Below are 17,083 nucleotides of genomic sequence, written 5' to 3'. Positions count from 1 at the left end.
CGATTACGTAATCTCGTATTCTCGCTTAAGGCAACGCGCGTCCAGTTCTACGTAACATAGTAACTGCCTTGGCAATTCTGCCGTTAGTATACATCTCCATGCTATTGAAGTGTTATCAACCCCAGTTGCTTGTTATATGTAACTTGCAACTGCAAGGGATCCGTAAGTATACACATTACAGATATTGCCTTATTCGACACTGCCCAGTGCCCAGTGCCCATATACGCTCGGGAAGTCATTTCACGTGATACATTGCTTTATTTCGCATCGATTTGAACTGTATTCTACACGGCTAATGTTCCATGTATGATCAACAGTAGTCATAGAAGCCAACAGTAACTTCGTGTGCCATCTAAAATAGATATATAACTGCCTCTATATGATGTAATCACAGGCTCGGGTACAAAAATAGCCGAACTCGCACGCTTATTTGTGCGGTGTTAGGGCTGGTGTCGGCTTTCTTATACAAAACTAATGCTATTGTCTGAAGCAATTGTACATCTGTTTGAAACCGCAACTAGTCAGGTCATCTTACGCAGCCATGATTTTCACGTAATAAGGTATGCTTCTTTCACGTCAATTTGAAACATCTCTACGTGCTAATCTTTGATATAAGGACTTCCATAGAACAGTATGACCAACAAGTCAGAGAAGATAACTGTAATCGGTTATATGACGTCTAGAGCGGAAGATACAATGGTTTATATTTCAGGCGGTCACTCACGCGAACATCATTACGAATTCAATTTTGCGGGAAACATTTATGCGTGTTCAATCTGCATTTCAAGCAGGATATACATTGCAACATTAGGTTATACATGGTCTGATGTATGCGTATTTATAAGAGCTATACATACAAACCGATTGCAATCGTTTATGACCAATACAGGTCTAGCTATCTTAGATTAAATATCGACTCCTCTGCGTTAAACAGTCGCGGTTTAGTATACTAGACAGCCGGTCGCAAAGGGTTAACAGAAACATCAGAGTTGTTTACACAAAAGTTTGTATGCGTGCAGTATGCGAATACCATGTGTAAGTCCAGCACAATTGTGGTATCCATCCGGGTTTAGTTAACACAATTTACGACACCGAGGTCACCTCATCTTTCGTAAGACAACAAACCAACCAAGGTTTCAGGATATGTCCGTGTCATAGCAATAAATCAGCTACTACAACAACAGAGTACATATGTTTTCTAGTTACGGCGCTTACGTCTTACACACAAATCAATCCACTTTGCTAACAAAAAGTGCTGGGTCATCAAGTGATTACCCTAACAACAAAACAGCTAAACGTACTATCATACAAAATGGCCGTTATAGTCACCAACGGTACATCGTACAAGTAACAAGTCTCGAGAATCCAGTTATTGAAAAAACATGAAAGTGTTTCTACACCAAGTCGTTATGTTGACGAAAGCGTATATTGTAATATCATGATCGATTTGCATTCGTTGGTCACAAAATGTCACTACTCTAAATAATTATTTTTCACTCAAACACAAACGCATACTTGTCGCCAATCGTTTTCATCAAGCACGAGTTCAAGAAACCTGCTACGACATGAATTGTTATTTTTTTATGTTGTGTAAATAGGTAATAATTAATTTTAGTAACACTATATCAACATCATCTAGTTGCGCGAATAGATTTACACGTGGTCTTGTGGTTTTAATCGAAGTACACAGCGCGGTCTAACGCGGAGTCATCTCTATTGTACAGCAACTCGGAAATCGAAATGCATGCATTAACATTTAAACAGCGATCGCGTTTCGTGACGCGAAAAATATGTTCACCACCGCGATACTCTGCACAGGGCGTGCAAATCCTTTTCACACTCGTAATAGTATACCAACGGCTACCGGCGACAACGTTTAACAATACCAACGACACTAAACATACGATACCTACCCAAGTAAAATTTCCATTTTCACCTGGAGGTCAGCCGTTACCTGACTAAAAATACCATTGTCCTTTGGAGATTTATCGTTTACCCAGTGTAACAATCCCCTTTTCACTTGGAAATATATTTTTGACCTGGATAACAAACCCCTTTTCACTTGGAAATCTATTTTTGCTCTGGATAACAAACCCCTTTTCACTTGGAAATCTATTTTTGCCCTGGATAACAAACCTTTTTCACTTGGAAATATATTTTTTCTCTGGTTAACAAACCTTTTTCACTTGGAAATATATTTTTTCTCTGGTTAACAAACCTTTTTTCACTTGGAAATATATTTTTTCTCTGGTTAACAAACCTTTTTCACTTGGAAATATATTTTTTCTCTGGTTAACAAACCTTTTTCACTTGGAAATATATTTTTTCTCTGGGTAACAAACCTTTTTCACTTGGAAATATATTTTTTTCTCTGGTTAACAAACCTTTTTCACTTGGAAATATATTTTTTCTCTGGGCAACAAACCTTTTTCCCCGGATAACAAACCTTTTTCCCTGACCAACAAGCCATTTTCACTTGGTGGGTCGTCGTTTACCTGAGTAAAAATATCATTTTCCTTTGGAGATCTGGCGTTTACCAAGTGTAACAATACATTTTCTCTTGGTCATCTAGCTTTTCCTAGAGTAACTAATCATTTCTCCTGGGTAACAAACCCTTTTCGTCTGGAAAACTATCATTTACCCGAGTACCAATACCGTTTTCACTTGGAAATCTATCTTTTCCCTGGGTAACAATATCATTTTCGTTTTGAAAACTGACAACCACACCGGCCAATTTGATATTTTTGGATATTGTTACAACGGGTAGTGACAAAATATACACCAACAACGACTCCGATACATTTGTCTAATCAAATATTCACTTGCTCTGATGCATCCCATCAAAATCATTGGTTACTCACATACAATAACAATGTGCTGTTGTACATCGACATGTATGTTTTCGGAATTGGCGAATAAAGGGGTTTCCGATATGTCTGTGATGTCCGGGTTCGTGCTTTGGATTTTCCAGAGTCAAAATGTCTGAATAAAACACCCCCTTGACTTTGGTAACTGGTTGATACACGGATAATGGTGTTCGGAAAACGGATGAATTTATGTTCCCCATCGCGCTAATAACTCCGGGTTACTTGTGAGTTTCCTCAGGTCTGTTTACTATATTGTGTCTTTACTGGTCAATACATGTCGCTCCAGTCAGCTGCAACCGGATCACTAATATGAGAAAGTGTGTGGGCCTGATCCGGATATTCACTCATGAACCAACGACCAATATTCAAGTAAACATGTTACAGACCGTGTTTTGTCTCCATGAAAAATACCAATGCATACACCATCACATACAAGTAACGTCACGATTGTTCACAAGTATTCGCGTAAACGAGGTGTACATACAATGTGTCGGTGTACAAACATCACGGAAAACAAATTCATGTTCTCAAGTATCATCATGCGACGACTCTGTACATTCAATGTGGGCATAGATGACACACGACATGATACAATGGACAGTGCATTATGCATACCGATATATTCTCAGTCAAATATGCGAACCATACACAACCATATACCCTGATTTTCGCTGAATATCCACAACACCAACAAATCTGTACATTTCTTTTCCCTTGACCTCGACGATAGAGTTGTCATCCCAATGTACCAATCGAGTGTATGGTTCATCAGGTGTAAAATCCAAATCAAATGTCACCAAGGTATCGTTTTTCATTTTCAATATTTCCACCGCTGCATCTTGTCTGTGTCGTAAAACCACGGTGTGGGGCCAGAGGAATCTATGGACAGTTACGCGTAGTCCCATATTTACTCGTGGATATGGTCAGGTAACGACAACGTTTTCTCAATGGGCTGTGTGGGTACAACGTTTCAATACGTAGCTGGATCAACTAGACCAAAAGTTTCCAACCGCGATTTATGTTGACCTGTCGAGTTACGAGATAGCACCCTCTTGCGGTGTGATTAACACGAAATCCGCCTTCAGCTCGCAGAGACACACCCTGGATTACATTATCTAATCGTAATCGAACTCGAGATTCACACACACACACAGAGTCCCTGTTTACGATTTCAATCCGGAGTCACTGCTCACGATGTTTAGCTGGAGTCGTTATGTGGGAGTAGCGACATCCGACATATTCATCGCGTGAAAGATTGATAACGATGGTAATTACCAAATACATAAAACCAGGTGAAACACTGCGGTCTCAGCGAAAAAGTTAGCAGGTTATGACCAACGATACGCAGGGGTTGAGCGAGTTACGCAACCCGATTAAGTCGAGGTCTGGATCACGATGCAAGTCTACATGAGAATCCGAAAAATCTTGCAAAATCAAGGTGTGAACCCGTGAAAGGGTTGTACTCGTGTGAGATTCATTTTTCACAAGTTGGGCTGAGGCGGCTCATACTAAGATCGTGTTACGTCCAAATATGGCTGCTTGTCTGTCCCCAAGTCATCTATGCCCACATTGAATGTACAGAGTCGTCGCATGATGATACTTGAGAACATGAATTTGTTTTCCATGATGTTTGTACACCGACACATTGTATGTACACCTCGTTTACGCGAATACTTGTGAACAATCGTGACGTTACTTGTATGTGATGGTGTATGCATTGGTATTTTTCATGGAGACAAAACACGGTCTGTAACATGTTTACTTGAATATTGGTCGTTGGTTCATGAGTGAATATCCGGATCAGGCCCACACACTTTCTCATATTAGTGATCCGGTTGCAGCTGACTGGAGCGACATGTATTGACCAGTAAAGACACAATATAGTAAACAGACCTGAGGAAACTCACAAGTAACCCGGAGTTATTAGCGCGATGGGGAACATAAATTCATCCGTTTTCCGAACACCATTATCCGTGTATCAACCAGTTACAAAAGTCAAGGGGGTGTTTTATTCAGACATTTTGACTCTGGAAAATCCAAAGCACGAACCCGGACATCACAGACATATCGGAAACCCCTTTATTCGCCAATTCCGAAAACATACATGTCGATGTACAACAGCACATTGTTATTGTATGTGAGTAACCAATGATTTTGATGGGATGCATCAGAGCAAGTGAATATTTGATTAGACAAATGTATCGGAGTCGTTGTTGGTGTATATTTTGTCACTACCCGTTGTAACAATATCCAAAAATATCAAATTGGCCGGTGTGGTTGTCAGTTTTCAAAACGAAAATGATATTGTTACCCAGGGAAAAGATAGATTTCCAAGTGAAAACGGTATTGGTACTCGGGTAAATGATAGTTTTCCAGACGAAAAGGGTTTGTTACCCAGGAGAAATGATTAGTTACTCTAGGAAAAGCTAGATGACCAAGAGAAAATGTATTGTTACACTGGGTAAACGCCAGATCTCCAAAGGAAAATGATATTTTTACTCAGGTAAACGACGACCCACCAAGTGAAAATGGCTTGTTGCTCAGGGAAAAAGGTTTGTTACCCGGAGAAAAAGGTTTGTTGCCCAGAGAAAAAATATATTTCCAAGTGAAAAAGGTTTGTTAACCAGAGAAAAAAATATATTTCCAAGTGAAAAAAATTTGTTACCCAGAGAAAAAATATATTTCCAAGTGAAAAAGGTTTGTTAACCAGAGAAAAAATATATTTCCAAGTGAAAAAGGTTTGTTAACCAGAGAAAAAATATATTTCCAAGAGAAAAAAGGTTTGTTAACCAGAGAAAAAATATATTTCCAAGTGAAAAAGGTTTGTTACCAAGAGAAAAAATATATTTCCAAGTGAAAAAGGTTTGTTATCCAGGGCAAAAATAGATTTCCAAGTGAAAAGGGGTTTGTTATCCAGAGCAAAAATAGATTTCCAAGTGAAAAGGGGTTTGTTATCCAGGTCAAAAATATATTTCCAAGTGAAAAGGGGATTGTTACACTGGGTAAACGATAAATCTCCAAAGGACAATGGTCTTTTTAGTCAGGTAACGGCTGACCTCCAGGTGAAAATGGAAATTTTACTTGGGTAGGTATCGTATGTTCAGTGTCGTTGGTATTGTTAAACGTTGTCGCCGGTAGCCGTTGGTATACTATTACGAGTGTGAAAAGGATTTGCACGCCCTGTGCAGAGTATCGCGGTGGTGAACATATTTTTCGCGTCACGAAACGCGATCGCTGTTTAAATGTTAATGCATGCATTTCGATTTCCGAGTTGCTGTACAATAGAGATGACTCCGCGTTAGACCGCGCTGTGTACTTCGATTAGAACCACAAGACCACGTGTAAATCTATTCGCGCAACTAGATGATGTTGATATAGTGTTACTAAAATTAATTATTACCTATTTACACAACATAAAAAAATAACAATTCATGTCGTAGCAGGTTTCTTGAACTCGTGCTTGATGAAAACGATTGGCGACAAGTATGCGTTTGTGTTTGAGTGAAAAATAATTATTTAGAGTAGTGACATTTTGTGACCAACGAATGCAAATCGATCATGATATTACAATATACGCTTTCGTCAACATAACGACTTGGTGTAGAAACACTTTCATGTTTTTTCAATAACTGGATTCTCGAGACTTGTTACTTGTACGATGTACCGTTGGTGACTATAACGGCCATTTTGTATGATAGTACGTTTAGCTGTTTTGTTGTTAGGGTAATCACTTGATGACCCAGCACGTTTTGTTAGCAAAGTGGATTGATTTGTGTGTAAGACGTAAGCGCCGTAACTAGAAAACATATGTACTCTGTTGTTGTAGTAGCTGATTTATTGCTATGACACGGACATATCCTGAAACCTTGGTTGGTTTGTTGTCTTACGAAAGATGAGGTGACCTCGGTGTCGTAAATTGTGTTAACTAAACCCGGATGGATACCACAATTGTGCTGGACTTACACATGGTATTCGCATACTGCACGCATACAAACTTTTGTGTAAACAACTCTGATGTTTCTGTTAATACTAGTTCTATGTTGAACTACTTGATTATTACGATACATGAACACCCATTCAGACAATAAAGGTCTTGTGATATCGAAACAGTTTGAAAGCACCCCCAATCATTGTACAGGTTTGTAGCATGAGCGAATATTTTCGTGTAACATGAATATATTTCATATGTCTTCGGTAAGAAATGGGTTATGTGGGATAATAATTAGTATCGTAAAACTTGTTGTGTTTGATTGCATACTTTTTTAACATTGTTTGTTGTTGAAAGACGGGCGAGTTTACATTTAAATATAGTAAGCAGAGCAACTCAAGTAATAAATTTTACTCGTTTGAAAATCGACAACGGAAAAAATGCCGATGAATGGAGTAACAGTAATAATATGTGTGGTATATTATTTTTCGTGATATGCAACCAATCTTCTAAGCAGAACTTGTCAATAATTTACCATGTCGTAGAAAAGCCTATTGTTATGAATTCAAAACAAATGTACTTCACTTATCACGATGATGGAAATTAAGATCAACGCAGTATTTCGAAGTGGTATGTTCAGCAATCACTAAATGACAAAAATATCAAACTGTGCATACAACTCGGTTAGGTAAACGATCCGGTTACAAGTCGGATGTATTCTTGATGTACAGATGACAGTCTGATGATGTAAAGCTCAACCACCCAAATGTGTTCATTGCAAAGTATTTGACACAAACAAAATATCGAATGGAGACTTCGGTTTCATTACCAAGCTAGTGAAAATTGTTTTCTGTTGGTCAGGTAGGACACATTTGACAAACATCGTACACATTCTATCTTCGTGATGGTAACGACTTTCAGCGGCTTGGTTTCATGTCGGGGATTATTATTTGAGGGTTCAAGAACAATTTCATTCAATACTACAAATAAACAACAATGCATAACACGTAGCAAATAACAGTGTAGCAAGTACTTTTTTGATATTACGAGTGTTGGGCACTAGACACTTCTAGTTGAATTGGACGCATCTAACAAACATATCACAATTTACTTTTGTAATGATCAAAGTCTTAGAGTGTATAACCTCGCGATATTTTACATTTAGCACACACAATGGGGAGTTACTGAAATGATTAAGAATTGATCGCTAGCTTCGAACGGTACTCGATACTCAAAGTGATATTTTCACACTCTGTAAAGTGCATATGTTTCAATTCTCTGTCACAAATTCCGACATGGTGATATGTCGAGACGTAATACTATTTCCGTACACTCAATTACAACAAAACATAACCCGCATTCAAATAAGCCGTAAGCTACAAGTGGATTTAAAACTTGATGCTGTTTTGTGGTTAACTCAAGTCAGTGGTCACGTTTGTGTTGATTTCAGGAATGATCATGACGAGTTGGTCGGGTAAATTAGTGGTAGTAACTATGACCTTACAGAGTTGCTGACATTCCAATATCTTTTACGCTGTAATATTACGGATTTAATTGTGATAAATTATTTCTCAGTTATTGTTCAGACATTCAAATCTCGTATACTCGAAATATAGTATGTCCAAGTCAAATCGTATATGCACCGATTTGTAAATACTTTGTCTTCAGAATAGTAACAACCTTTACAATTGAATAAAAAAGACCGAGCATACGAATACAACCAGGATGAATTAATTCAAATTTATGAGTTGCAGTGATATAATCAAGTAAGTGAAAACTAGATTTTGAACAATTGTTAATGTTGTGAATAATTCTTTTGAGTATGGTAAGATGTTAAAATATCTCTTTGACAAATGGAAAGCGGGATCGTGAATAGAGTTGTAATGTTACATTACTTGTTTCAAAGTATGATCTTGAAATGTGGCTGGATCAAAGTTGGTAGTCGTGTTTGTCAATCCTATTTCAATTCACACTATGTCAAAGTCCAAATATTTCATTCTGGATTATTTGGATTTACCTTTAGTACATCCCGCGAATGTGGATTATTTGGATTTACCTTTAGTACATCCCGCGAATGTGGATTATTTGGATTTACCTTTAGTACATCCCGCGAGTGGATCCCGATGCGGTACTATAACATTTTTGATAATAATGACTCAAGGATTTTCAATCAACAATACTGGAATTTTTTGGTAATGCTAGAGTTGCCAAATGATTAGTTGCGTGTTTTTGTTAAGTGTTAGATTTCAAGTTAATAAAGACAATAACTGTGTAATGCACATACTTGTGATTCTTGATTCTTGTAGAGTTATAGTTGGTATTGATTCTATAAGTGTGAAAACAGCGACGCGTAATGTGCGAATAATTCGATGCGGCTGAAAGTCGGCGTCAGTAATATTCGGGTTACGTTCGATTCAACAAAAACGCGTTAAGGGATTTGTCAAAGGATTAGAGTTGTACCGATTTAAAACATTCAGATACGAATCGACTTGATTTGTGTAGTGAGTTTCATTTCAAGTTGATAAACTAACACATTGATTGAATATTTTCATGGATCTTATCACGCAACTAAAGTCAGCCACTATTCTGGAGGCGTGAAACATATAGCGATCGCGGGCGAGTGACAAATTGTTGGTTTTCGAATCACCGTCTGCGACGGCTCTGTGACAAACTTATTACCGAAATATTACCTTGTGAGCGGGTGTGAGGGATTGGTATATGTCTGAAGCATTATCCGGTGAGTGGTCGTTGGATTTTAAAATTATATCACACCCTTTTGAATAAGCGTTCACTTCACAAAGGATTAGGGTTAGAGCGGAAATAAGTGACAATTTGTCGCTATTCAAGTTACCGACACTGGAGGTCTGTTATTCGTTACTTGTTAAATCTTACCAGCGAAATCAAGTTCTGTGACAAACTGATTACTAAAATTTCACCGCGTGAGCGAGCCAACACGAGTTTCCAATACGGCATGCGAGAGATACCTATACTTGAAAGTACGACGTGCGAGCGCACCCATAAGAACACATGGCGAATCACCACCACAGCCTATACCTGTAACGTTATCATGTCACCCGAGCCATTATCTTGTCAGCGATCGCTGGGGTTTTGCAAACTATTTCACACATTTTTGAAGTGTTAGTTTGTGTGCACGGTTATTGTTGGTGTTGGAATCGTCGTCTACGCCGGCTCTGTGACAAAATAATTACCAAAATATAATTCTGCGAGTGATGCTCACGAATATTTCACCGCGTGAGTGATCGATATGCCTGTAACACCAAGTCGCGAAAGATGGTTATGTCCGAGACATTATCTTGTCAGCGATCGCGGGGTTTTGCAAACTATTTCACACATTTTTGAAGTGTTAGTTTGTGAATGCGGTTATTGTTGATATTCGAATCGCCGTCTACGCCGGCTCTGTGGTAAACTAATTACCAAAATATTACCTTGGAAGTGACTCCTAGATTTAGCAAACTATTTCGCACTGACTGGTCTAGTGTAATAATCGATAGTAGCACGCGGTTGGCCGTGAAACAATTCAGCGCGCAGGTCATTCGGAATATAGATCGCGCTGCTTAATCCTCACAACAAGCCACGTTTCCGTTTGTGCGGTTATTGTTGGTGACTATTCAACACCATGCGAGAGATGCCTGAAAGTGCGAATCACGACCGCATCCATAAGAACACATGACGAATCATCACAGATCTCGTAAGAATACACGACAGGCGAATCACCGCCACCGCCATAAGACACAATGGCACCTCACCACCCCCGCCATAAGAGATAAGGGTCACCTCACCACCCCCGGTTTTCAGGCACCTCACCACCCCGCCCATAAGAGCCCCACGCACCTCACGAGCGATCTACATAACTACTACCGTAATCGCAATCGAATACATTCCAAAAAATTCCGAAGTAATCGTAATCGTAATCGACCACTTCACAAATCTAATCGATTTCTTTGTGAAAGAACGATATACTTTGTATTTGTACAATGACGATGACATAAACTGAACATTCGTGAGCAAGGAAGAGATAGCACAGTTAGTGATAGCATGGAAGTCGGATTTTCAAGCGCCACTGCTCATTATTACGTCAGAAGTATCAGCTTTGCTCATCATTGCGTAAGAAGTATCCACGAAATGCAAAAACATATTCGATGTACGCACACCGTACATTGTAGTGTGATTGTGAGAACACCTGCTATGTTTTATAGTAGGTTATCAATTTACTACAGACGCCACTATCTCGCAACAGGATAATAATCACCACTCCGCCTAGTTCCAAATAGTAACTTTTGTATCGATGTCTCGTTCATCATCACCATCACCATTGGTTTACTGGCAATTTTTATCAGTTCAATACACCACGAAAATGCGATACAAAAGACAGGAAGGTGTCGAAGTGACTTGGAGTAGTATGTGGAATCAGACACCCACCTTGGCCTTGGTGATATAAAGAGGAGGCATGCACACCAGAATTGGATCAATTGTAATTTGTAATTGAGCTGAATGTAATTATTACATTTTTTCATGTAATTGTAATTGTAATTGTAATTGAAGCATTTCTATTTTGTGTAATTGTAATTGTAATAGTAATTTGATCAAAATTTTGCTCAATTATAATCTCAATTACATTTTCATGGAAACCTGACAATCACAACTTAAAATAATCATTCATTCAATCATTTATTCGTCGCACCAGTGAAAATCAGGTACGAACCAGGATGGCGACGAGGGGCCTGAAAGGGGCACTGCGCTCTAAAAATGATGTGCTCTCAAATTGAAGGTAAAAACGAACAAAATTTTTTTACAAGGAAAAGTGAGTTTGTATTAGTGTTGTGATGACTTCACAAAATTTCAATTGTGACGTAACAGTGGATTGACATGTTTGGCTCTTTGGAGGTCAAAATGGAAAATATAGGGGCAATATGGCTCTTCGGACAGAAAAGGTTCCAAACCCCTGACATAGAAGCTACTTTGCTTGGATTTCATGTATGTTAAAGTTGCGAATTGGCTGCAGTATTTTTTCGATAATTCCGAACTTAATTCAATGATATATTATACATCACAGACAATAATATTATTCAATAATCGTTCGATTACATAGATCGAGACACGGGGTGTACGATGCGATGAACATGACCCAGCGCAATGTAAGGAATATATAAAGGGAAGTCAAAACGCACAGTTGCAGTCTTTGGATCTGGCATCCACCTCGATCAATTCTCTATTGCCATATATCACAGTTTTTGCTGATGTGGGATTAGGTTGGCCGCGAAACCGATATGTTTGAACCGGTACTCTGCCTTTGGAATAATAGCCTGATTTGAGTTAGAAATGGTGTATATACAAAATTTATATCGTTAATTAATCGAGTGGTAATTTGGCGCCACGCAAGCGACAGATGTTTCTAATAGTCAAGTCTACTCCAAACCTGAAACGCCCCTACGGGTGGCAGACCATGAAAATTTGTGAAATGGAGAGCTAGAGGGAAAGGGTTTAGAACCATTGATGAACTACATGAAATATCTTCTTTTAATTTACAATGAATTGGCAATCCGTGCATGTTACAATGGTCGTACACATGCTATCAGCAAGTCACTCGGGAGGTAAAATGCCTTGAATACCCCATATTTATTTGAACCACGAACATAGATCCCAACACGTTGATATAGATGCCTATGCTTTAAATTGAGATCATTAGTAGGTCTTACGTCCAATCAAATTAAGACGAAACTTCTTACCTCCTGCGGCACGGCTCTCATCAATGGCAGCTCCATCTTCATATACATTACATACATTCGCGTAACATTCGCTGTTGCCAGCCATTCGTGTGGTGAAGACACTACCCACAATGTTTCGAAAGAACTAATATGACCCTATTTCTGTAATATAATGCACAAATCACCAAACCTAAACTGATATCACAATCTCGGCTTTATCGATATCCCAAAGATTATCATTAAAGTTGGTTATGCGAAGTAGTGTGGGGCTTCCGACGACCAGTGAGACAATGAAACACCTCTCATCGATATCTGGTTTAGCAATACCTAGAGAATATAACAGTCCATATTTAGTTAACTTGACTGTGAAATCGCTATGCGATACAACTACTATGTTAATGTCCTATTCTTTTCAGCAATAAAAGGTATTGGCACAGTTGCGTGCCAACATTCTATTCGTAGGATTCAAATGTCAAGGGACCTTTAATTTGTTTGCAATGCTATTAAGCGATACTTCGTTTACCCGGTAATCTAGTTTACATTGCAGGTCATTCGCCCGTAAAACACTTACACATGTATTTGTTCACATTTGACAAGCGAGCAGATGGTACACAACGACAGAACCCCCTCCAACGCCGCGGTATTGTCACATTACGATGGTTTTTACTGGTTCATTTGCCCAAACCGCTTTGGCAGGAAAGGTCGAATTGTGTACATGTGCGCAACTAATTTTTTAATAAGCCACCTCGGAAGCTTGGTAAATATCAGACACAGATCCTAAATCTGTGTCTGAAACTTGACTGCGTATGGTGGACATCGGTTCGCAGCGTATGGGTGCATTGCGATATGTTAAAGGGGCACTGCACTCTAAATATGATGTTGTCTCAAATTGAAGCGCAGATCGAAAAGAATCCACTGTAATGGAACTGCAAAATGAATTTGAATAGGTCCCGTTTGTTCCACTCAGGCTGACGCGGCTGCGCGTTATCGTTTCCGATGCAAACAGTCTGGCTAGATATCTTCACCGTCGCAATTGCTCGACGCACCCTCCATATTGCAGCTCAATTACTGTATGACGTATGTGATTGAACGAAATTTTTCTTTTAATTAGTTGTGGAACGTGTGTGCGATATTTTGAGTGGCAGCAACTTTTTCCGAAAGTAACGAAAAAAACAGCATGCTTCAACCAAGTATGAAATTGCAAGTGGCCCGCCCGACAGCCCCCCCCTCCCCACTTCAGAAACTCGTGTATAGTACAACAGTAGGCCTATATGCTGGTATGTACATGCGGATTTCAAGTGCTACGTGGATGGCGAAATAGATTTATTGGAAGATAGCGTCTTGAAGACCGGGATACTAAATGGTTTGAAAGATTCAATCGAAGTATATATTTCACCTATATTCCTAGCATAACAAGTCCAAAACTATTGAAATTGAACGCAAACGACGAAGCGGACAAGCAGGGCTGTGGAGTCGGTAAATCTTACCTCCGACTTCAGACATTTTCAATATACCGACTCCCACTCCTGAGTCTATACAAGTACTGACTCCAAATCCGGCTCCAACTCCGTCTATTTTCCTAAGAGAACTCCAAATCCAACTTCGACTCCAACAGTATTACCGATTTACTTCGAAAATTATATGCCACAGTGACATTTAAATAACTATCCTATAAGTGCACACGAGAGTGAGAGCGTGAATGCTCCATCGGTTGCGCAACAATGGCCAATACGCATGCGGTTTGCGCTGAGCATTCACACTCTCATCATAGTGTCCTATATGGTGTCTACACAAGCAAATCGCACGGTTCAATGAAATTGTATCACGTCACAGTTTCCATTTGGCTACAGGCAATTTGACGGTGATTTTTGACCGGCTTGCCGAGCATTAAATTTGATGAATCGGGTATCAATCGAAAGCTGACTCTGCATTGATTACGAAAATATAAATTTTATTCCGCTCGCGGCCCTGGAACCCCCACAATCAGCCCCCAATTATTTATTGTCGAGTAGATTGGCAGTGTGACGCAACAAAGCTGTCTGGCGAAACGTGAGACTAGCTCAAGAGCAAGGATGCGGCCGAGCGGCGAGAGTGGGATCAGCTGACGTGACGGCAATAGCGATGTGCAAACGCGCCACAGAGAAACGCTGCGCTGTTGATACTTTTTCTATGCGTTTCGGTACAACCGAGCACACACCAGCCTTTCCTTGACTTGTAAGGGTAGAACTGGGTCCACAGAATGTATTAGGGCCCTACCAATTTTCGCGCAATATCCTTCAGCTGATAGAGATATGTAGGCTACGTCTAAGTAGTCAACATTGGATGTGTCAGATTATTATGATATCGATTGCCTTAGCCCGCTTGTTGCGTAGGGCTGTTGATACTTTTTCTATGCGCTTCGCTAAAAGCGAGCACAAACCAGCCTTTCCTTGACTTGTGATGGTAGAACTGGGTCCACAGAATGTATTTGCGGTCCCTACCAATTTTCGCGCAATCCTTCAGCTGTTAGAGATATTTCTAGTAAGAAAAATATACTTTCAAGTAATAAGATTCACTCAAGACAGCAAATTTAGATAATGTAAATATATCATATTGTAGTTATTATTGCTACTGATGAGAGTTAGTCGAAAAGCTTTTAGCGAATAAATTAACAATATGAAGTTATTGTTTCGCGTCATATTGTAGTAATACAACTACAGTGTTGAGTTTTCACTCTAGTCCCCATAAGCACCACGTCGGTGACCTTGCCAAATTCCGAGAAGGCGAAAAAGTGCAAACTCTGTTGGGCCGAATGGACAATGGAAATTCAGTTATTCACAGATGCGAAAAAAATACTGCAAATCCGTTTTACGTAAGTTACATTAGGAATATATATACAGGCTACAGGATGAATATAATTCAAATATCTGCGATACCACTGTATTACTTTTGACGCAAAAGGTCCCCGGCATTCAAAAACGCTATTTGGTGATTGAAAAATGCTAAACCAAATTCCAACGTCAACGTTTATAGTGATATCAGATATATTCCAGTGAAAAACAAAGGTATGAATTTGGTGGTAACATTTTGGAATCATTTGGCAGGTATGGCCCGCAAGCTTTCTAGTAACGGATTGAATCGCGACAGCGATACCAGTTTAATTCGACACTCCTGCTGTTAAACTTTATTCAACAATCAACATTTTACCTGCTGCATTCGCGGACCAAGTCCTACCCATACGGATCAAATAAAAGCTTGTAATGTATGCTCATGGTCAATGATCCTTGCTCACACTTAACCATAAAAGCGACTATAGAAAGTATCGACACCCGCCATCAACAGCGCAACGTGTCTCTGGAGCCCTACGCAACAAGCGGGCTAAGGCAATCGATATCATAATAATCTGACATATCCAATGTAGACTACTTAGACGTAGCCTACATATCTTTATCAGCTGAAGGATATTGCGCGAAAATTGGTAGGGCCCTAATACATTCTGTGGACCCAGTTCTACCCTTACAAGTCAAGGAAAGGCTGGTGTGTGCTCGGTTGTACCGAAACGCATAGAAAAAGTATCAACAGCGCAGCGTTTCTCTGTGGCGCGTTTGCACATCGCTATTGCCGTCACGTCAGCTGATCCCACTCTCGCCGCTCGGCCGCATCCTTGCTCTTGAGCTAGTCTCACGTTTCGCCAGACAGCTTTGTTGCGTCACACTGCCAATCTACTCGACAATGAATAATTGGGGGCTGATTGTGGGGGTTCCAGGGCCGCGAGCGGAATAAAATTTATATTTTCGTAATCAATGCAGAGTCAGCTTTCGATTGATACCCGATTCATCAAATTTAATGCTCGGCAAGCCGGTCAAAAATCACCGTCAAATTGCCTGTAGCCAAATGGAAACTGTGACGTGATACAATTTCATTGAACCGTGCGATTTGCTTGTGTCGACACCATATAGGACACTATGCTCTCATTCTCGTGCGCACTTGCTCTTGAGCTGTTCAGACGGCATGGTTGTGTCACAATATCAGACTCTGTTATAATAAAACTGTCGAGGCTGATTTTGGGGGGTTCCAGGGCCACGACCACAATAAAAATTATGCTTGCAGAATCAGTACCGCGGTAGCTTTCGATTGATACCAGTTTTATCAAATTTCGCGCTCGGCAAGCCAGTCCCTATAGGACACAATGATTGCACCGTGTTTTAATTGATCAGAGAGAAGCAGACATGGCGGCGCCTGTATGACAATCATGTTCTCAAATCCACATTGCCTTCGTCATTATCGGCGAGAAATGACTTTGAAGTGATATACATTCATTAAATGCGATTTTTTCCGTGTATATGTGTATAAATATCCGATTAATGTATCGATTCAGCAATCCGGCCCGCCAAGCAGTGTTGGGATCAATTCACTACCTTCGAGTCACGAGTCATTTCGAGTCATTTCAAATTTTGACTCGAGTCAACTCCAGTCAATCGATTTTCAAAGGTGACTCGAATCCATACAAGTCACTCGATTTTGAGAGGTGACTCGAGTCAAGTCGAGTCACGTCAAGTCAAGTCACGAGTCAAGTCACATTT

At 39.8% G+C, this 17,083-nt stretch overlaps 1 protein-coding gene across 2 annotated transcripts in view; it reads right to left on the bottom strand.

Annotated features, from left to right (window-relative positions):
• LOC145449099 (uncharacterized) overlaps window positions 1-12,728 on the bottom strand; it is a 134,657-nt gene extending 121,929 nt beyond the window's left edge. The window contains exon 1 of one of the 2 annotated variants that reach the window (XM_080327573.1): window positions 12,543-12,728. In XM_080327573.1, the coding sequence (XP_080183699.1) occupies window positions 12,543-12,627 (85 nt within the window). In that variant the 5' untranslated portion in view covers window positions 12,628-12,728. The remainder of the gene's footprint in view (window positions 1-12,542) is intronic. The other variant, XM_080327572.1, reaches the window with a different exon arrangement.
• Between the last annotated feature and the right edge of the window lie 4,355 nt (window positions 12,729-17,083).

This window comes from Botryllus schlosseri, chromosome 10 (assembly GCF_051294905.1).
Source record: "Botryllus schlosseri isolate E-star chromosome 10, Bs_hap1, whole genome shotgun sequence".
In the NCBI taxonomy this organism is placed as follows: domain Eukaryota; kingdom Metazoa; phylum Chordata; class Ascidiacea; order Stolidobranchia; family Styelidae; genus Botryllus; species Botryllus schlosseri.
This window is presented reverse-complemented; position numbering and strand designations above follow the sequence as displayed.